Genomic DNA, 23218 nt, shown 5'->3' on the forward strand with positions numbered 1-23218 from the left:
CATGGCCTGTATTTAACACGTATGCAGGTTCCTGTCCACTTTTACTTACCTCTTTTCCTTCTAGAAGGAGGCAAGAAGCATCAACTCAAACACTAATGCACACTTGAATGGCTTGTGATATTGAATCCAGCTGGAAGGATTCAATCACGTTACTTATGTGCTCCAATGGAAGTTACAGTCAGCCAGCAGCTGGAGAGACACTGCAAGAGCCTTGGGGCCACAAGAGTATTGTTCAAGAGCTATGGATTCCAGTTAGAGTGCAATGAACACATTTTATTCTCAGCATTGTAAGGTCTTTGAAATCCCCTGCTTGAACCATAACCTGAAACAGTGATTCCAGTGGAATTCCAAAGTTTTCATCTTACTACTCATCCTAATCACAAGAGGCATTAACACTGGATGTCTAGAACCACATATTGCAAATTACTTTCAAGTCCACTCACTGCTTTCTCACTGGTTTACCATACAACATGCAAGTATCCATAGTTACAAGTCTGTTACAGGTACCTCACAAAGACAACATATCATGGCCTCATAATTTAGACTGTTTAACGTTTGCAAGCTACATAAAAACCTTTGACTAATTGCCTTTAATTACCCAGTATTGGTATTAAGTAATTTTAAGCAGCCGGCTAGATGCACAAAATACTGCCACAAGGGTTTTGGTAGCATTCAAACTTGCCACAGCTATATATGCATTTGTAAATTTGCATTTATAAGTGTCAGCATGATTTACAATTTGATATATGTTAATACATCTGTTACACATAAAAAGAAGAGGACCAAATTGCAATAAAGATTTTCTTCCGGTGCAGGAATACATTGAAACTAAAAGGCATTAGGATTGAAAAACAGTGATTCAGAAAGCAAGCAAGAATGGACACTTTAAAGTTCTAACTCTTTGGAAAATCCACTGTTTGATAGCTTACCAACAGACATAAAATGTGGTAACAGAAGAAAAGGTAATGAAAAGTGTATGAAAAATGAAGATGTAATCTAATTCTCATCAGCATGCGTCTCAGATGTCAGCAAATCCTGTTAAATCCACGTGATTTACTAAGGGCTTCGAAGGTCTCTCAAAATGACCAGCTCTCAAAAAGAGGTATGTTACTGAGAAACACGATCCAGAGTTTCTGAATTTGGACTTAAGTTAATGAAGTCATTTATGATAAATGGTAAAATACCAGCAGTTTGGAGAAACTCTGAATAAGACATTAGGGTCCCAGTTACTCTGCAGCATGCAAAATGAAAGCATAAGACTACATACATGCAGCATGCTTAGAGGCTGACCTGATACTGAAAGTTGCTGCACCTACAGAGATGAAAGCACATGGGAGATGTCATAAACCCAATGGCTTGGGTTGGAAGGGATCTTAAAGATCATCTAGTACCAAGCTTCCTGCCACAGGCGGGGAAAATGCCATGGCATGACACAGCAACACCTGGGTAACCACTGTGGTAGCCTGGGCAAAAATGACTATCACAAAGCAGGTTCCAGTCAGAGATCCAAGTGTTCAAAATTAGCCTTGAAGCAGGAACTCCAAAAGAAATATGTTGCCAATAAAACAAAATAGACAACAGCTACTTCAGAAGGCAAAGTTTTATAATCCATGGGGAAGGTTAAAACTGTCTGCACTTACTTTAAAGGAACATAAAAGAGTGGATACACTTTTACACAAAGGAGAAATGTGGCTTAAAAAGAAGTCAGACACAGGGTCTGCCACTTCTATAAGACCATGTTCTTCTCATAGATACTCGTGCTCATTTCAGATACTGCTTGGAAAGCAATGAGAAACCTCAGCACTAGCAAAACTTATATGGGATAAAGCCTTAGTTCAGTAGAATTTATTATAATCAAAGAAAAAGCTTATGCTTTATTCTTACACTATACGGGTATCACATCATTTAACAAAGAATTACAAAGATAAAAGAAGCCCAGACAAGAAGGCAGATGAAGTCATAAAGATGGGATGAGAAGCTTTAAGCATAGGTTGGACAGGTTTGGCCTTTAAGCAAGGCCAGGTTGGATGGGACTTGGAGCGACCTCATGTAGTGGTGTCTCTGCCCATAGGGGTTGGAACTAGACGATCTTTATGGCCCCTTCCAACCCAAACCAGTCTATGATTCCATGATGCAAAAGTAAAATGCTTGTTTGCCCTAGGAATTATCTTCACTTCTTTCAAAACCAGTGAGGACTTTCCATGATGCAGATGACAGAGGTAAAACATGAAAATGGAGTGTACAAAAGTCTATGTACACACAGAGTCTGAAGAGAATGACAGGCACCTCCAATTTCACATCGTACTGAAATAATTATGAGAGAAGACTGTTTGAATAACACACTTGCTCTTTGGCAACAAGACTCAAGGGCATTCTTGGCACTGATTGCAGGAGCTGCCCACAGAAAACAGCATGTGGTCTTCTAAACACAAAATCAGCAGTGTTGCCCAGCTTTGCCAAACGCAGCTTTCACTTCTAATGGGCTTACAATCCCTTAACGACAACGTACATGGCTGTGTATCTGGCCAGCCCACAATCCCACCAGGAAGTGGGGCAAGTCCCTATCTCACAGCAAATTTTCCAAGCATGATTCCAAGATGATTTCCACAAACAGCAGGATCGAAGAAGTCTCATAATTATACTCCCATTTAAACCACTCATATATAGAAGAGCAGAAAAAACATCCATCCTCTAAATATGCATTTCTCAACTACAACTTCCAATGAATTACATGAAAGCCATAAGGAAGAGAAGGAAAGACAATCATGAGAGAGAGATATTATAAACTAAAGGAATACTCTCTCACATCAGAAAAGCCCTTTCAAAGTAATATTTCTATGGAGTGTATTATGCCTTTTCAAAGAGAAATGGCACCATCATGTTGTTAAATAGCATCATTCTCTGCATCCTTGCGTCTGAGAAACCGTGAAGATAATAGTATCTGAAGGGGTCCTTTGACAGCAGGTGGATTATTATCTATCTATTGAGTAGACAGAAGTGTATTTATATAGGAAATTCCTTGCTGTAATTATTAATCATCCATTTCATAATCATGGAATCCCAGACTGGTTTCGGTTGGAAGGGACCTTAAAGCTCATCCAGCTCCAACCCCTGCCACAGGCAGGGACACCTTCCACTACAGCAGGGTGCTCCAAGCCCGTGTCCAACCTGGCCTTGAACACTGCCAGGGATGGGGCAGCCACAGCTTCTCTGGGCACCCTGGGCCAGCGCCTCAGCACCCTCACAGGGAAGAGCTTCTGCCTAAGAGCTCATCTCAGTCTCCCCTCTGGCAGGTTAAAGCCATTCCCCCTTGTCCTGTCCCTGCAGACCCTTGTCCAAAGCCCCTCTCCAGGTTTCCTGCAGCCCCTTCAGGCACCGGAAGCTGCTCTAAGGTCTCCCCTTAAGGAGCCTTCTCTTCTCCAGGCTGACCCAGCCCAGCTCTCTCAGCCTGGCTCCAGAGCAGAGCCCCTCCAGCCCTTGCAGCATCTCCATGGCCTCCTCTGGACTTGCTCCAACAGCTTCACGCTCCTCTTGTGTTGGGGGCCCCAGTTTCAACATTCAGCCTAGGGAGAGTGAGAATCAATACAGCTGCTGTACAGAGCTACCCAATATTCTTGGGATACCCATTCTAAGCAGTATCAAGTTCAAAAATAGGAAGTGATACTTGAATGCAGACGGCTTGTTGCATCTGCAATTAGAAGCAGCAGGTAAGGATAATGAGGAGCATCTGGAAATTCAGTGTCCACTCTCCATGGCAAGAACTGAATGCTTGACAGTATTAGGAGCAATATGACAAATTAAAATAACAAAAAAAAAATCCACTTATTGTCTAAAACAATGGCATTTGATTATTCATACAAATAATGCTGTTCTTGGTTTACTTCCTCAGTAATAACAGGTAGGAATAGTTCACGACTACTGACAACCTGGCACCAGAGTACTAATTCATTTTAAGCTCTGACTTCTCACAACTTCTGAGGAGCCCACATGGAACTATAAAAAGGAAAAACCTTGCCAGAAGTAGTGTAAGGTAGACTAAGATCAATAAAAACCCTGGCAGAAAACATCTCTAAATACGCTCCTCTGTACGTACCTGCAGTTGCAGAGAATCCCATACCCCACGCTTAGCTCTCCTACCTGATCTTTGATAAACTCTGATTTGATTCTAACTGTTCTGTAGTAATCTGTATGAATTCAGCTAACTGAACATGGATGACAGAAGCCTAACAAGTACTATCTCAGTCTCAAAGGCTGAACGGCAGAACTTAGCTGGAATCTGAAGTTTCAAAACACTGTCAGAAACACCATCAAGCGCCTCTGGTCTAGTGGAAAGCGTCCCTGCCTTTGGCCAGGGGGTTGGAACTGGATGAGCTTTAAGGTGCCTTCCAACGCAAAGCATTCTATGATTCTATATCACATTTATTTATTATCAGAATTCCTTCAATAATGGCAATAATGAAAGAAAAAGAAGTCTATTCAGGCATTTCAACTGCTTCAACTTAGAACTCTGTTCAGTTCTAGCGCTTTTACTTACATTACAATGTTTATATTGGCTTACTGTAATGCACAGAATTCCTCTTATATAAAAGAAACCAGAATATTGGTTTCTAGGACAGTATTTGAAGTCCAGTTTTGTAAAGCTGGGTTTGTTAAGGCAAATTTCTGGTTTCCTTGGAAATAACATTGCAAAATGCTCCTAATGCTCAGGTTCCTTATCCCCAGTGTTTCAAATCAGTGTCATCCTTTAACAGTATCAAAGTGAAACACAAAGATGATTACTGCAGTAATACTCATAAGCATTATAGTCTGTATCTTATTCATAGAATCATAGAATAGTTAGGGTTGGAAAGGACCTTAAGATCATCCAGTTCCAACCCGCCTGCCATGGGCAGGGACACCTCACACTAAACCATGGCACTCAAGGCCTCATCCAACCTGGCCTTGAACACCGTCAGGGATGGAGCATTCACAACCTCCCTGGGCAACCCATTCCAGTGCCCCACCACCCTCTCAGTAAAGAATTTCTTCCGTAGATCCAATCTAAACTTCCCCTGTTTAAGTTTGAACCCGTTACCCCTTGTCCTGTCACTACAGTCCCTAATGAATAGTCCCTCCCCAGCATCCTTGTAGGCCCCCTTCAGATACTGGAAGGCTGCTCTGAGGTCTCCCCTGATCCTTCTCTTCTCCAGGCTGAACAGCCCCAACTTTCTCAGCCTGTCTTCATACAGGAGGTGCTCCAGTCTCCTGATCATCCTGTATCTTATTCCAAGTGCATCAGCAACTTAGCTCCAGGAACCACCACTGATAGAACTACACAGAAAGTACAGATGCTTTAAAACATACTTTCCACCTCCATAACTCTGAACCTAGAAAGGAATCAAGGTAAATAATTTGTAGCTTGTTGAGTATTTACTAACTAAACTGTTTACTATTTTTATACCATTGATGTAGTAAACAAAATGGTTTCTTCCATCATCTGAAACAAATGCAATGAAACGTTGGTGGAAATTCCTGTCACAGAATATCTTCTTGACTTTCAGAACTAGCCATTTAGCCAGCTACAAATGAAAGGGCAAAGGTATTTGGCTGATGGAGACAATGAAAAGCATCCTGTCTATACAAACATTGCCAGCTGCAGGCACCTGGACCACAATGTTTCTTTCCCTGGATGCAGGGTATTTCAAAGCATTTAATCTCTCCATTAATATTATGTATGCAGTTGTGGGTCTGCTGACTTAACTGCCGGGTTGAAAGGATTCTTGCATACTCTGTATGGCTGAGAACATACGCAAATTCAGCCGAACACACAGAGCAGAAATCAAATCCCCTGAATTCAGAGAGCACTTAAGATCAGCAAGTTCATTATATAAAGCTTTAAGGTTCCAGATCAAAATCATCATTGCATTTTGTATTTTCTTTCTGCTATGTCACATATAAGATCCCATGACATGGTCTAGTGTGAGGCGTTCCTGTCCACGGCAGGCGGTTGGAACTGGATGATCTTAAGGTCCTTTCCAACCCTAACTATTCTATGATTCTGTGATTTTTACCATCACAAGCACTCCACATTTCAACATGTTTTTACAAGGTATCTGTGTTGCTCATAGATTTATCTGTTCCTGTGATATTTATTTTCTTTAAGACACTGCTCATATTTTGAGTTCAAACCCAAAAGATTAGACCCTTGGTTCCCAGGCTCACCCAAAGCACAATGTTCCTACTTTGGCACACAGATTCAGCAAACCCCAAAATACATAGTAAACCTCCCACCTCCTACATGTACCTATATAGAAAGTATAGAAAGGTGGTGTATTAAAGTAAGCAAAATAGAGGTCAAAGCACAGGACCTTCTTGAATCAATTCTTTGCCTGAAGCTGAATTACTGAGTGATGGTGAAGACTTCACCTCTGGGTACCCCAGTTTCTAAAGATGCAAAATGAAAATAGCCAGTTAACCTAATGGATATGCAACCAGAAAATATACATATTTGGAAGTGTTTTCATAGAATCATAGAATGGTTTGGGTTGGAAGGGACCTTAAAGCTCATCCAGTTCCAACCCCTTGCCATGGGCAGGGACACCTTCCACTAGAGCAGGTTGCTCCTAGCCCCGTCCAGCCTGGCCTTGAACACTGCCAAGGATGGGGCAGCCACAACAGAATAATATTTGTCATGCTGACAAATGCATCTTTTCACACAAACTGTATTAAATGCTGAGGAAAAGCAAAAAAGGATTTTTATCTTTAGGAACTGCACATTTGGGCAGTACGGCATCTTCATTTTTGTCCAATATTTAGAAGGGAATATTTCATGTTTACTCCGGTTTCCTCTCAAGTCCTGAGTTTTCTGATTTGCATTACATTAAGGCATTATTAAAGGTATATAAGCTTTCATTAAAAAAATAAATAAACCAAATCCCCCAAAATCAATGTTAATTTTACAATTTGCATGTACTTCAAAGCTTTCCATTCCTAGGGATGGATTCCCTCTACTTCCAATACATATTGCTTTGCTAACAATGTCATTTTCAGTTCTAATGTATTGCTGGTGTTGACAGAGGAAGGAAAGGAGCAGAGCAGCCACATGTCATATTCGTGTGGCACTATGCCAGCTACATCTCAGGAGACCTAAATCCACTTCTCAATTTACTGCACATAATCACTAAGGAAGACAACTTGGATGTCCTTCACTCAGCCCTCCCACTTACACAGGCAAAACAAACCAAATGCACAAAACGGCTGCAATAATAAAAGCCAAGATCTGCTTTTGTACCCAAATGCATCCCTTACGTGGAAAGGACCAGGAAACACAGCACTTGATGCTCTAGGAGGTTAAGCACCTCAGCTTTACTATAACCAATTAAAAGTGAATAGCCATAAAAGAGCAGATACTACTGTAGGGTAATAAACCAGACTTTATCAGTGACAGTGGTGCACATTACAAACTTCAAACTCATTCCTTGCTCTAATCCATCAGAAACTTCCTGGCTTTAACAGGCTATAAACAGCAGAAGCTTTGAAGTCCAAGGATTAGGATCACTAATAGACAGACTGAACGAGAGACTGGCCAAAGAGCCAAGTGGAATGCCCTGCATGGATCTGGAATAAAACAAGTTCATTTAATCAAACTGACCTCTCTAGCCATAGGCCAAGAGATTACAGTGGTTATAACAGCAATAAAGGGACACTACAAACAATTATTTGCTTCAGTGCAGTGCTTAGGGTAAAGGCAAAACTGCTTTCAACTGTGCTCTCAAACCCACAATTTTAAGCTCTACAGACAAAGTTTGTTGGTTTTTTTGTTGTTGTGGGTTTTTTTAATTAAAAAAAATTAAACACCCTTCAAGTTTCAACAACTTCTAAATGCAAGATTAATAGAAGGATTTAACAAAAAAAAGATCATTCTAATGATTGATTTCCTTTGACTCTCCTGTATCGCAGACTCACTCAAGGGAAATGTGGAAACAATCCATTTGGGCTAAATCCACGCACATTCAGTGCTCACATAACTGAATATAACACCAGAGCATTTTTGCTTTTAGGAAAAAAACTCTTCTTACTGCAAAAATTCCAGTTATCATCAATTTGCAACACTTCTCATTCTAAAGGATTGCAAAACACTGAATAAACCACTAAACTTGAGGTGTTTTGCACTGCAGTATTACAGGACTCTTTTTACAGCAAACAATAAAGCCGCTCTGCTTAAAACAGGAGCACATTGCCAAAATGGCAAATGATCCAAGTGAATGGTAGCAATAGCTTGGCTCTGAGAAGCTGTTAGAAGATGGTAAATTGAGACTAGTGGTTAGGGGATTCATTTTTACATTGTGTCTTGCAGCTATGCAGAATAGCTAACTTCCAAGAGTGAAAGGCTGCAGCAGCTGAAGCTTCTGAATAGAGAATGCTGAAGTGAAGAGTCCTTACAACACGCTTTGCTCCTACAGACAGAAGAATCCACATCTAGCATCTTTTTGAACATGCACTGCTAGCAGACAACATTTCTTGTTCCACAAAACCACCACATTTTCAGATTAGAGTGACATTCATCTGTAAAGCATCTACAAGGAATCTGGAGAGGGACTTTTTACAAGGGCGTGTAGTGACAGGACAAGGGGGAAATGGCTTTAAACTGACAGAGGGGAGATTTAGGTTGGATATTAGGAAGAAGTTCTTTACTGTGAAGGTGCTGAGGCACTGGCACAGGGTGCCCAGAGAAGCTGTGGCTGCCCCATCCCTGGCAGTGTTCAAGGCCAGGTTGGACACAGGGGCTTGGAGCAACCTGCTCTAGTGGAAGGTGTCCCTGTCCAAGGCAGGGGTTGGAACTGGATGAGATTTAAGGTCCTTTCCAACACAAACCATTCTATGATTTTAAGTTAGCAGCACAACCACTGGAATGCTTTTCCCTTTTAATCTACTTTGGCTTTCCTTATGGAAGTATCCATGAAATACTTCTCAAAGACACATTCAGTAGAAGAGGGGTCATTCTGTAACATGTGAAAGTAAGCATGATACTACCAGATGCACCCTCCTCCACCACACCTACCAGGGTGTCTTACCTTCTGGTGGATTCTTATTCTGGTTGTTCCAGACAACTAACAACTTGGACAGACTAGGCACTTTAGACACCTCTGTGATGACTCGGAAAAGGCTCTCCACCCGGTCATAGGTCAGAACTATGGCCGTGAATCCTTGGGACTGAGGTGGGATCAATGGAAGGAAGAGTGGGTTGCTCACACTGCTCCATTTCTGTGAAGGAAAAGAAGAAAACAAGTAAACAACTTGATTGAAGTGACTTATCACAGTAGGGAGTAATTATTACATTAGGGAGTATTTCAAGTAGTCAGGACTAGACCATTAGATTCGGAATTTGCTCAGATAAAGTGGGTTGATTTCTCCAAACCTTTATTTCAATTTATTTCTTAATTCAATTTTCATTTTTGCCTAGCTGTAACATTGCAAACAAGAGGGGGTTTAAGTAAAAAATAAAGTGGAAGGGGCAGATAGATCTGTGGTGAAGGAAAACCAAGTCAATTTTGAACCCAGTTAGCACGACTCAATTCCCATTTACTAATCACTATTTCAAGACAAATCTTATTTATAGTCAGGACTCAATAAACCAAGAGAAACTTGATCAGCACCATTTTAAAGGAAAAAAAGGGTTTACAGCAAAACCAAATCAACAAAACCATGAACCTGGCATAAAATGCGTACCCAAGCAAAAAGGCAAGAGCAGGCACTAAAAAGAATAATGTACTAGCTTCTATAAAACTGTGTTTGTTCAATGATGGAAAAAACCACCTATTACATTAAACAAAAAAAAGAAGGCATGAGATGCAAAGATGAGAGCTATCTACTTCTCATGAATTTTAACTAAGCCATCCCTTTTAAGACTTTAAAAGGTCTTACTTCAATATACTGCCAGGATAAGGAAGCCAGCTCAGCTGGCAGAAGCCAAGACAGACAACTAAATTCTCACTAGATGTGCCAACCTCCTTTGGAGCTGACAACACGGGGGAGGAAGCAGTGAAGGGACCACTCGACAGGAATGAAAGCGCCGGCATTTCAGTCTCAACTTTTCCATTCCAGCTGACGTTCCAAGCAGGGGTCGGAGAGAGAAGCAAAGGGGAAAAACAAGACCTTTTGGGACGAGGTGAAAAGGGGAGCTGGGAAAGCAGAAACTGAGTGATGCTGTTTTGAAGGGAAGTCTTGAATCCCAGCCTGTAAAAACTATGAACACTCAGAAGAGGTTAGGAACTGCCAGCAGTTTACAGAAATACTGCGAGACTCTCCAGTTAAACTCATACCACAAGACTGCCTGTATCAAAAGGCAAAGCAAGTTTTATAGACTCAAAGTTATCTGTTCATATTAGCAGGAAATAAACTTTGCAATTTTCCATTTCTTTATTTAGTCTTTGGGTTACTTTATACACCCAGCAAACACCTTCCTCATGTTTAGTGGTTAGACACCTCTAACTAGAGTAACTCCAAGGACAAGGAGTATAGAGAGCTTATTTACTAAAAGAGATCATACCTTTTTGACCATTTTGGTAAAGGAGAGAAAAATATGATGTGAATATGATTTCCTTCTACAAACACAGCAACATCGAAGGTTGGAGGTGGAAAAGACACTTAAAGTTAAGCACAGCACTGACATACTGTTTTATCCAGGATGGTCTAAAGGTATGTTCCTGGCAAGGGTTTGTCAGTAGGAGTAATACCTTATAGTAGGCTTCCTGTAATAGTTGGAAAGGCAGAGTAGTCTTCAGCTACACGTACTTTATCAGGTCTGGTACAAGTAACATTCGGCATAAGCTGTTTGTGAGTTTCCTAATGGAAAGCATGAAGTTCTGGTTTCAACCCAACAGGAGTAATAGGATAATGTAGGAATAGTAACAGGGTAACACGGAACTTAGGCTCATGAGAACGACATTGGCTACGTTGGACAGCAGAGGACTACACTCAGCAATTCAGAAAATACATGATAGAATCACAGAATAGTTAAGGTTGGAAGGGACCTTAAGATCATCCAGTTCCAACTCCCTGCCATGGGCAGGGACACCTCACACTAGACCATGTTGCCCAAGGCTCTGTCCAACCTGGCCTTGAACACTGCCAGGGATGGGGCATTTACCACTTCTCTGGACAACCTGTTCCAGCGCCTCACCACCCTCACAGTAAAGAACTTCTTCCTTATATCTAACCTGAACTTCCCTGTTTCAGTTTGAACCCATCACCCTTTGTCCTACTGCTACAGTTCCTGATGAAGAGAATATATCCATTACTCCAGCAGCTGATATGTGCAGAAACAAATCTGCTTTCAGATTATTACATTTTCTAAAATTAAATCTATTACACATCCTTTGGCCAATTCTACAAGATGACTGGTGGCAGATGGAGACAGCCCTCTGACTTTGCTCCAGCAAATCACAATGTAAATGCTACCAGAGCATAATCCATCTCATTAAAATGCTGCAGATTCATTTCCACACAACCCCCACCCCAAGACTGCTATTACCCAAGTGACCCTTGTAACGCTGAGCAGCTTCTTAAAACAACCTTCAGAAACCTCTCTTCATTAAGACTTGAAGCAGAGGTTTAACATCATACTCAGAGAGCCAAGGAAATCTTGTGTTTCTGCTCTAGAAGTAGTAGTAACTGGTAGAACACTCTATGGACAGTGCTTTATTTACTATGAGTGAATATTGCCACCTAAATTAGTATCTCCCACTTGAAGGTTTTCTAGTTACTTTTTCTCTCTGGCAACAGCATTTCCTAACAAATCACTTGCTATAATACCTTTGGAAAAGGACTAATCCTTCTCTGCCATCTAAGTATTTTGGTCACTTACAGAAAAAAATACAGATGCATTTGTGTGAGCACATGCACATCTGCCTAAAGTATCCTGCATTCTCTTAAAACCTTAAGTTTTAGGTACATTACTTAAATTCCAACTTTTACTACTTTCAGAAAGGTATGAAAATCCTCCCCTGCTGCTTGTAACTTAGGAAAACTAAGGCAACTTTTGAGGTGTTTTTTGCTCATGCACCTACTAAAGGATGATAGTGGGAGGGAGAGGCCTGTAGACACTCACTAATGGATGGGAGAACCATACCTCTCATTTGAGAAAAACATTTCAAAAAGGCAATTAAGCATCTCTCAAGTGCCATTAAGAGCCAACCCCCTGCTGCCTGCCTGAAGAGTGTGTCTACAGTCTGAGACCTATTGACCCCACTTTCTGCAGGAAATCGGGCAAATTCAAGCCTTCATAATTTGCTAAAGTCTTCCAGATTTCTGCTTGGGAAAAGCAACCATAGAGGGGATTAATTCAACAGCAACCTAATTAAATCTCTATTATGGCAGCAAAGCATGAAGTGGATAATGACATAGGGATGGGTTCTCCCAGTCAGTAGTCAAAGAACCAAGTGGTGAGGGAACATTTCCTTCAGTGTCATGTTTATTAACATTCCTGATGGAAATTCAGAGGAACTTTCAGGGAGAAGAGCAAACAGCAACAGTGGATTGATCATCCATCACCTTTCTTTGACAGTGCTGACACTCAGCTATGGATAAGACAACCCTTCCCTCTCACTAATATCACCAGAAGAGCCACGCTAATTAATCTAAGATTAATAGGTTGTTTATATAGGCAAAAAGGATCAAGTTCAAATGCCACTTTCCTAAGAGTAATCTTATGTCACGTAAGTCTTACAGTCTCAATCATCTGACAGCTCTTTGCACTTCACGTGAATATCCACAGTAGTGTGACATGCATGACAGTAAGAACTTAGGTATAACCTGAAGCAGAGGAGAGAGAATTCAGGAATGGGTATGTATACGAGGAAGGATTCACACTGCTGCAGCTGTCCTGTGCATGCTATCCACCAAAGTGCATGTGTAATAATGCCTTAGAAATAAGGCACCTTCCTTTACTAGAGATACATCAAACATTGCCCTACCTCTTCATCATTAAAACCAACTTGATTCTATTTTAGGAAAAGCTAATACATTAAGGACAAGGTATCAAGGGAGCTGAATTCTCATTGCATGGGATGCTTAAAGTTGGACTCCATGTGGAGTCTTCAGGTTCAAGTTAGCAGAGAAGTTCTAAACAGACTGTTCTTAGCAGGCTACAGAAGTGAGATAGATGGGAGCTTCAAGATGTCAATGAACACAACTGGCCTGAGAACTGGTCAATCATAACAAATGCCATAGAGTCTCAAAGGTATTGGCAAACTACCAGACATAACACATGGTCCTATCCCAAAAATTACTTGGGATACTGAGTACCATTGAAAGAGACTTGAAGAAAGACACAGCAGACACATTACAAACTGCATCCCAGAATGGTCTCTAGGAAAACCAGATTCATGTAAGGCTGTCCTGTATTACAGAAGAGCGTCAAGAACTTCCCAGCTATCATTTCATGAGAAAACTCAGCAGCAACACTTTAGAATAACAGAATTTCATTGCTCCCATGAACAGGACAGTGGGCTTTCCTCGTTGTGTTTTATTCTCAATAACTAGACTTTGTTGTAACCACATATTAGAGAAACCACACAGTCTGAGCAACAACTCATTGCCTTTTAAAAGCACAGAGGTAAGGACAACAGGGTGTTGAACTTAAACAGTAGCTAAGCAGTTCTATACACCTAAGCAAAACAGAGACACATCCCCTGCCTTTGTGGGTAAGGCTTTTTCAGCTGGTTTGTTCTGAATATCAACCTAACCTCAATGTGGTTTCAATTATGAATTACCAGACCAGGAAAAAAAAAGCCTTGATTTATTCTATTTTGCTCCAGTTATTTACAATAAGTTTTTATTGAATACTGTCAGAAAGTATTCCACCATGCTTCCCATCCTCAAGTGGTCATAGGGCAAAACCAAAGGAATTTACCCCCTTCTCCAGAACCAACCATAGTGCCTACACTCTGCAAAATCACAAGCCAAGTTGCAGTGGCCATCACTTCATGTTTTGATGGAGATATAAACCCTCCTCCAAAAAATATTAGCTACAAGACAGACAGGAGTTTCTACCTACTCTTTCTTGAGTGATAAAATCTGGTACTGCTATGAATGGTGACTTTTAATTGCCAAAGTACATCATATAATTGTAACACAAAGTTATTCAGCATATTTGTTTTTAGCCACTTAAATCTAATCAGCTGCCTGAGCATTTCTGACAGAATCTATTGGCTGAACACATTCTTTTATAACAAAACCCAGAGCTTCAGGCTCTTCTCTTCAACTCCTTGATTTCAATAATGTGTCAAAGAATAGATTTGCAGTGAGAAGTCAAGAACTGAGTTCATATTTAAGGCTGCCATAATAGTTATGCTTTCTGGAATCCCTCAATCAATTTTCTTGCCATTCTATTGGAAGAATATTATAACATTATAACTTTCATGAAAATATTTGGACAATTTGAAAGAGAACCATGAACAAGATTCATGGGTTTTGTGGGTTTTCTTTCTTTCTTTCTTTCTATCTTTCTCTTTCTTTTTTCCCTTTCCCGTGGTGAAAGTCAAGGTAGAAGCTTCTGACCCAAAAAATCCAGGGTATGACATAAATTGAATTGGGAAAACAGAGCTTAAAATTCATTTTATACTGTCAAAGCCAGAAAAGACACGGAGTACTGAAAAGTTGACTTATGGAAGCCAAAGCAACAAAGCTCTATTATTATCATCATCCATTATTATTATCCATTTAATATTATTATCATCATCCATTATTATTATTGTTAACATTAATATTGATAATTTTTAGTTAATGACTCCCATTATATACAGTAAAGCTGCAAGTTATGCAGCCATAGGAGGCACCAGGCAGTGCAACAAACAAGGTAAGAAAAACAGTGATGAGACCTTCATCCTTGGCCAGCAAAATCTTTTGTTGGGTGCATCTCAAAACCAACTTTGCTAAGGTGACAAACATGTCTCTCACTTGTGTGTGTAAGTGCCTGCTTCTAAGCTAAAGACAAAGCAAAAAGCTCTTAGAAAATATAAAACAAAGTGGTATTAAATGGTTATGTATAGTCTAAGGAACTAAAATGTCATTCAAGTTAAATATATGTCTCTAAATTGGAGAGACATCAATTTGATGGATGGACCACTCAGTGGATAAAGAACTGGCTGGATGGCCACACACAAAGAGTTGTGGTCAATGGCTTGATGTTCGGCTGGAGACCAGTAACGAGTGGTGTCCCTCAGGGATCAGTGTTGGGACCGGTCTTGTTCAACATCTTTGTCGGTGACATGGACAGTGGGATTGAGTGCGCCCTCAGCAAGTTTGCCGATGACACCAAGCTGTGTGGTTCAGTTGATACGCCGGAGGGAAAGGATGCCATCCAGAGGGACCTCGACACGCTTGTGAGGTGGGCTGATGCCAACCTTATGAAGTTTAACCATGCCAAGTGCAAGGTCCTACACTTGGGTCGCAGCAGTCCCAGGCACAGCTACAGGTTGGGCAGAGAAGAGATTCAGAGCAGCCCTGCAGAGAAGGACTTGGGGGTGTTGGCCAATGAGAAAATGAACATGAGCTGGCTTCAGTGTGTGCTCGCAGCCCAGAAAGCAACCGTATCCTGGGCTGCATCAAGAGGAGCGTGACCAGCAGGTCGAAGGAGGTGATCCTGCCCCTCTACTCTGCTCTCCTGAGACCTCACTTGGAGCATTGTGTGCAGTTCTGGTGTCCTCAACATCAAAAGGACATGGAACTGTTGGAACAAGTCCAGAGGAGGCCACGAGGATGATCAGGGGCTGGAGCACCTCCTGTATGGAGTCAGGCTGAGAAAGTTGGGGCTGCTCAGCCTGCAGAAGAGAAGGCTGTGTGGAGACCTCAGAGCAGCCTTCCAGTATCTGAAGGGGGCCTATAAGGGTGCTGGGGATGGACTCTTCATCAGGGACTGCAGTGACAGGACAAGGGGTAACGGGTTCAAAATTAAACAGGAGAAGTTTAGATTGGATCTAAGGAAGAAATTCTTTACTGAGAGGGTGGTGAGGCACTGGAATGGGTTGCCCAGGGAGGTTGTGAATGCTCCATCCCTGGTGGTTTTCAAGGCCAGGTTGGACAGAGCCTTCAGTGCCATGGTTTAGTGTGAGGTGTCCCTGCCCATGGCAGAGGGGTTGGAACTGGATGATCTCAAGGTCCTTTCCAACCCTAACTATTCTATGATTTCATGAAATCTAGCTTCTGGTTCCGTCAATCAAATTCAACAATTGGTTGTTCATGCCTTAAAGATTATTATTTACAATGGAAATAAACCTACACATTAGATACTAGCCACACATCATAGGATAACTGTGAGGTTATCTACCACTGGGTAAGAGAAGAATGCTAATCTCTACAGGTAAGTTAAAGAACCAACTGTTAAATCATGTTTCACAGAGACACACAAATGGCAATATTTATAGCAGAATACATGTGGTATACTCAACTTCTCCCTAATATTAACACTGGAAAAACATACTGATAAACCGAACTTTATTTAGCATAAGAAAGAATACCTACCTTTTAACAAAATAAATAAAGGAAAATTTCACCCAGCTGATTCAAATGAGGTAACTGAAAATACAGCAGGAACAGAAACCTAATACTGTCCAATGGAAAGAATAGTAGATGTGCATTGCCCAGAAAGGTGTTAGCTTATTTTCACTTACAGCTAAACAAAGAAGCATATGTCAGTATCTGCTTAATGCTCTGAAGATGAGGAACGGCACTAGGATGGAAGTACAGTTGTAACAATGGCATTATCTGGAGGCTGAGGGCTCTAAAATACTAGTGAAAGAGCTTAGAAACAGTTCAGCTGTTTAACAAGTGTCAAGTGCCTGATCATTGTCAGAGGCCCACGAAGTATTGTGTAAATGAACATCTTATTAGGCTTTGCTAAATGAATGGCACATTTTACACCAAGTTAATTTGGCTGGTTTAGTTTAAACCAAATGATGATGCTGTTTCCTGCCTTGCTGGAAGAAATGAAATCTGGTATGTTTATTGTTCGGCATAGTGATATTCTCAAGTGATTCTCAAACTATGGTCTGTATCGTCCAAGGTCAAAGCTCAAAAGCAGCCCCTGACAAACAAAACCTTCCATGTTTTATAGGTCTGCATTCTAAACAGTCTTGAAAGAATTTCAACAAAAGCAACTGAAAACCTTTGGAAAACCCTGTCTTCCTCATTTTTCAGAAACCTACATGTTGGCAGGGAGTGATGCAAACCAAGAGGGGAATTGAAATGATCTACAAAGAAGCACAAGTGAGAAAGCAAATTACCTCTATTAGAGCATAACAAAGTATTTAATTGAAGATAACAGATCACATCTCAAACCCAGGTCATTAGTTCGAAACCAGCCCAAACTGGTAATCATCACAGTGTGCACCATGGAAGTGATCATTTTCTGGTTTACTTGAATGTAATGGATTGCTTCTGCCTAATGGATAATGCTTGGGCCAAGAAATACAAAAGGCACTAAACTCCCATGCTTGCAGCAAAAGGCTGTCTGAGATAAAGGATTCAAGTGGTCCAAGAATGAATTTCAGGCCCCCAAAACATCATTTGCCCCTCTTCATTAAAAGGAAGAAATAGCTTGTAATGCATTTTTGTTGTACTATTTTGAAGTACTATTCCATAACATATTAGTCTGTTATATGCTAATAATCTTCCACTTCCTCAACAGGATAATGGGTGAGTAGGAAAATAATCCATTTCAGAATGCATTTCTTTACATATAGAAAAGCCAAAGGGTCTTCAGTCAACCCATACAAACACCTAAAACTGCTCGGATCAGCTCCTCAATGTAATGTACTTAGAATTAACTGCATATTCATTTATCTTCTGCGTACCTTACAGGCCCTCCTGCTGGAAAAACACCCTGTACTGCTGCTGTATCCAGCGGTGGTGAAGATACTCAGGCAACAGCCAATATAAACCAAACTAACGCCAAATAAAGCAACTTTCCAGCCACCCGCTCCCTTTTCCCTCCCATTCCCCTCCAACCTTTTTTCTTTTGCTGTTTCATTTTTATATCATGAAATTTGTTAATTCACCACAAGTGAATCAGAAAATTCAAAAAGAAGGTAGCACATTGAGAGAGAAGTCATCACCCAAGTGCAGAAGAGTGCAGGACTGTTTTGGCAACAGTACCTGCTTAGCGTGGTTTAAAGTGTTTGGGAAATGACAGACTCAACACAAGGTTGAGTGTTGGGCTGGTGTTTCTATGTGTTGAGACTTGAGATATATCTGGAGAACAGGAATAAGGCTTATAGAATCATAGAATAGTTTGGGTTGGAAAGGACCTTAAGATCATTCAGTTCCAACCCTCTGCCATGGGCAGGGACACCTCACACTAAACCATGGCACCCAAGGTCTCATCCAGCCTGGCCTTGAACACCACCAGGGATGGAGCATTCACAACCTCCCTGGGCAAGCCATTCCAGTGCCTCACCACCCTCACAGTAAAGAACTTCTTCCTTATATCCAATCTAAACTTCCCCTGTTTAAGTTTGAACCCGTTACCCCTTGTCCTGTAACTACAGTCCCTGATGAAGAGTCCATCCCCAGCATCCTTGTAGGCCCCCTTCAGATACTGGAAGGCTGCTCTGAGGTCTCCACACAGCCTTCTCTTCTCCAGGCTGAACAGCCCCAACTTTCTCAGCCTGTCTTCATATGGGAGGTGCTCCAGTCCCCTGATCATCCTCTGATCATCCTTATCTATATGCAGACCTAGCCATGAGCATGCTTCACTGATTTTAAATGAGCAAATACCACTTCCACGCTGTCCAAGAGTCATTCCCTCAGATACAAAGAAATCAGTGTAATTTTGCTGAAAAGAGAATGTAATCATCACTATGTTTACAGATACGTCCTCATTCCTAATTTGAGGAAACAAGAGTCAAATTCTTCATACTCAAATCTTGAGTACCAAGAGTTAAAAATGAAACAAAGAGAAAAGCTTCAGAAAATAGCCATAAGTGCCTGTTGGTCCTGCTTTGCAAGTGACATCAAACTTGAGGCAGCCTTCTGTGAAAGATGCAGCTTTTTCTTCATAGGTGCTGTTGTTACAAACGTCATACAGTGTTTGAGGCTCCTAAACATCTCTTTTACCTATCATACTTACAGGCTGTAAGCTCTTCAGTGTTTGCTAACTCAGATTCAACTCTACTGTACTGTAATCAAAATAATAACACGCAGTACCGTGTTCATCGGATCATCATCGGATGATGAATCTTAATATTGGAAGCAAACATTTAGCAACCAGGATACTATTTTCTGTTACTTCTCAGGAACCTAATGATATATGAAGCAAAATTAACCCCTACAAACGCTCAAAGAAAAACAATCCTTAAACCAAGGAGACAGGCAGGTAAGCAACCATGGCCAGGGATTCTTTCTAGCTAAGGATCCTCCTCTGCACGATGATCTTGCACAGACAGCAAGCCCTTCTATCTGTCAGAAAGGTGTGTTTGTCCTAGCAAGTAAGCTCGTAAGCCCATTAAAGCTGGCATTTCCTGTATAAATATTCCATAGGCAAATCCACGCTCCCATTTTCAACCGTCACTATTCAGAGCACAGGGATCTCTGTGCTGCAAGCATCTTGCCTTAAAATGGTGATTGCACCTCTGCACCTTCTGATCATCTGCCAACAGCTTCTACATAGTCTTCCTGCAACTCCACAATTCTATCTAAGCCATGTAACAGGAACAAGAGCATACAGATGAGCACTGCGTTAATCCTTACTGACCACAGCATCACAAGGAACAACAAGCAGAGCTGGAAGAACTGGGTGCTGAGTTGGCTATGTTTGAAGGCAGAATATATGTGGCAATTCTGGAGGTACCGCTCTGGCCAGTAACGTAAGACTTTATGACACCCAATTACTCACACATTTCACTGTTGTGTTAATGTTAACTTGCAGGTGCTTCATTTTAACAGTTACCCATATCCTGGCCCTGGGGCTGAACTGAAATAATTCTCTATAAAAGCTTCAGTCTTGGAGTCTATTTACAGAAAAATATGGCAATTTTCCTGTAAAGGAGGAACATATTCAAGTCATCTTTAGTTACTCTGTTTTCTTGTCAGAGTTAGAGGATATGGTTGGCATCTTCCCCTACCTCTAACATACTCAGGTACCTGCTTTCCAACTATATGTTTTATTCAGGCTTACCAGAAATTGTAACAGTGCTGTAAATGGACATTAGGTACCAGCTTAGATGAGAAACATGCTCAGGTTCAAGTGCACCATTACTGCCTTGACAAGCAGACACCAAGTGTGGAATTTTGACTAGCACAACTATTAAAAAGAAATCAATTATTTAAAAGAATTAAAGTAACTATAATGAAATTGACTTTGTATTAGCAGATACTGTATATATCTAAATTATTCTACATCCTAAATTGTCTGAAGTTACAAATTAGCCAAGTCCTGAAAAATACGCTCTCCTATAGATCACAGCTGTAATATGCTCTCTTCTTGAAGAGATAAAATACAGTCACAGAAAGAAAACTTAAAACTCTCAAAGATAAATTGGAGAAGACTCCAGTTATTTGCTTCGAATGAAAGAACAAGGGTCAAACCCAAACAGCATTAGCTGGCTTAAACAAAAAACAAGAGAGGCTGATGGAAGGAGTAGCTATCAAACCCCCCAGTTAAAGATATCACAGAATTGGGTACTGCTGGTCTACAATGTAAACTGCCCTTGAACAATTCCTGATCTGAATTCCATTTCCTTTAACTGACCCTCTGAGAAACAGTCACAAGCATTCTCTGTTGCTGGCTAATATGGAACTTACACAGCCCATAAAGGGACTTTTAATGGCATTGCTGTTTCATATTGAAGCAAGAACTGAATTCATGCACATATTAAGCAATTTTCATAGACTAGAATAAACATCAAATTCTTTCAGCTGAGACATAAATGCACCAAGGAGCTGACCATTCGTGGCATGAGAGAGTCACGATATGAGGTGTTAACTCCAACGTCCTGGACAAACTCCAGTCTGTCTAATTGCAGGCAGCCTTTAGCTTCTCTTTGCAACTGCACACTGACACAATATTCCTGCCCACTCCTTGTACTGCCCTAGCACGATATTCCTGTTACATATTCCTCCACAGTTACAAAGCTCTGCTCCGTATGTTGCCATGTCTGCGGTCGTAAACCTTCTGCCCAAGAACCTCTAGGTTGAATGAGTAACATAAATGTTTTTTTCCAAGTGTATATTAAAAACAAAGAACAAAAAGGAGCCTGCTTGTTGTTCAGAGTAAGACTGGCTTCCCCAGAAATGGAGAGAAAGAACCCAGGAGAAGAAGGGTTTGCATCCCCTTTAAAGCCTGAGTAATCCTAAACCTATTTTCTTCCTTTTACTAGATGTTTCAAGGTGTTTGTTCTGCTAACATCATCTAAAGGTATTAAGATGCTCTGATCCCTTCTTGTGAAGCACATGTTGCGCAGTTTAATTTCTGCCTTAATTACTGCCAAGTGCCACATTTTCTCTTTAGGCAATGAAACAATAGATTATTAATGCCTTTGGCTAAGCCATGGAAAATCATCTTCTGAAAGCCAGCAATGAGCTTCTAACTCTTTGTCAGCAACTGTTCACCCTATTGGGATGAAGGGTTTAAAGGAAAACACATTCTACTCCTGTGCGCACCTACCCAGCTTGTAGAGAAACTCTCTACACCACCATAAAGCCAAACAGTTAACAAGTTTGGTTTTATTAGTAAAACAAAACTATGTTTTATATTTTGACACAAAGAAAATTAACTGATTATGAGTGAAAATCATCTGCAGGCTTTTATATAGTAAAAAAATCAGAACCAGCTGCTTGGTGCAGAAGGTTAATTAACACTCCAGTGTTTCTTCTGAACAGAGGTGGGTTCAAACAGTGAAACTTCTTTTTCTTTAAAGGGAAAACAAAATTCCCCAGCACAACTTTGATCATCAGTGTCTTTATAAGAGAAATTATGGAGAAATAACATGGAGAAAATTGTAGGCAGAGAAAGAATTAACTGCTTCATCAGAATTACAGGCAAAAGCCTTGCAGACTGCTTAAGATCTTCAGTATTTCCACTGCAGCTAACTCATTTTTAAGATGACTAAGCTTCAGCTTCTAAATTCAACAGGAATAAAGAAGCGTGTGTGTGTAGATGTAGGCATGAAAAAGAAAGGAAGAAATAAACAAGCAAGCAATTTAGTGTGTGCAATAGCAAAAGGAAAAAGTTCGCATTTCACTGTCAGGATATAAAATGAACTGCTGGTTATTTTGCCAGTTGTCATAAAATATATTAGCTTCATCTGTGCAAGTTACCAACACAACACATACACAAACACGCATCCATAGAATGATTACCAAGCTTCATAGCACATACCTTTTATACAAGGCAAAAAACCCAACAAACCTACAATTTGTTTTATGAGTAAATCAAACGAATTTGCTTACCACAGCTGGCGGATCATTCCAATCCTCATAAGAAATGGCAGCATATGGGTAAATTCTGTCATTGATAATCTGAAGAGTAGCAAGAGCAATTGCTTTCATTGATCGAAAATATGCTTCCCAGAACCACCTTGCCTGTAAAGAGAACAACGTTCACTGTCACAATGCACAGATCCAGTGCTTAATAATCAATATTGGCTTGCTATGCATATGTTCCATGTAGTCAATGTGTAAGGTGGAGATTAAATTAGGAGGCATGTTTATTGTAGCTAGGATACTTCCATAGAGCCTGAAGGCTTCAAACTCAACTCCACTGCCCAAAACCCAGGACTTGCAGCCAATAAAATGAAGCAGCAGCATTGCTTTGCAAGTGATTGAATAGAATGAGAATACTTGAAGGAATCAATTACTTTCACACTTTAGCTGTACGTTTTCCTCTTGAAAAATGTTCAAAAGCAGTTTAATCATAGAACAGAAGAAATTGCTGTTATACTCTGTTTTCTCAAGGCAGAGGAATCCACAGGGCAGCTAAACAGCCAAACAAAAGCATGCAGCCTAAAGGAAGCCACTTTCGAACATCAGTATTCGAGACAGCTGATCAGCTGGAGAATGTCAGTACTCATGAACCAAACTAACACCTTCCCAAGTCTTCCAGAAAACAAATATTATACAAGTACATGTTAAGATTTTTACATAAAAGTACATGTGTGTGCCGATTTGTTACAACTGTTCATCTAATTTACAACATAGTGTAAAACCACTGACACGAAACGGGATTTTCTTATACACAGATGCA

The 23218-nt window shown here is 40.7% G+C and overlaps 1 protein-coding gene across 3 annotated transcripts in view; it reads right to left on the reverse strand.

Moving 5' to 3' along the window:
* Nucleotides 1-23218, reverse strand: part of EXT2 (exostosin glycosyltransferase 2) — an 81486-nt gene that overhangs the window by 20243 nt on the left and 38025 nt on the right. For all 3 annotated transcript variants that reach the window (XR_013956994.1, XM_080619230.1, XM_080619231.1), the window contains exons 8-9: nucleotides 22426-22557; nucleotides 9054-9243 (exon numbers count right to left, since the gene is read on the reverse strand). Coding sequence is in view for 2 of the 3 variants with exons in the window: in XM_080619230.1 (XP_080475356.1) it covers nucleotides 9054-9243; nucleotides 22426-22557 (322 nt within the window). In the remaining variant the exon portion in view is untranslated. The remainder of the gene's footprint in view (nucleotides 1-9053; nucleotides 9244-22425; nucleotides 22558-23218) is intronic.

The sequence above is a fragment of the Psittacula echo genome (assembly GCF_963264785.1).
Source record: "Psittacula echo genome assembly, chromosome: 5".
Taxonomy (NCBI): domain Eukaryota; kingdom Metazoa; phylum Chordata; class Aves; order Psittaciformes; family Psittacidae; genus Psittacula; species Psittacula echo.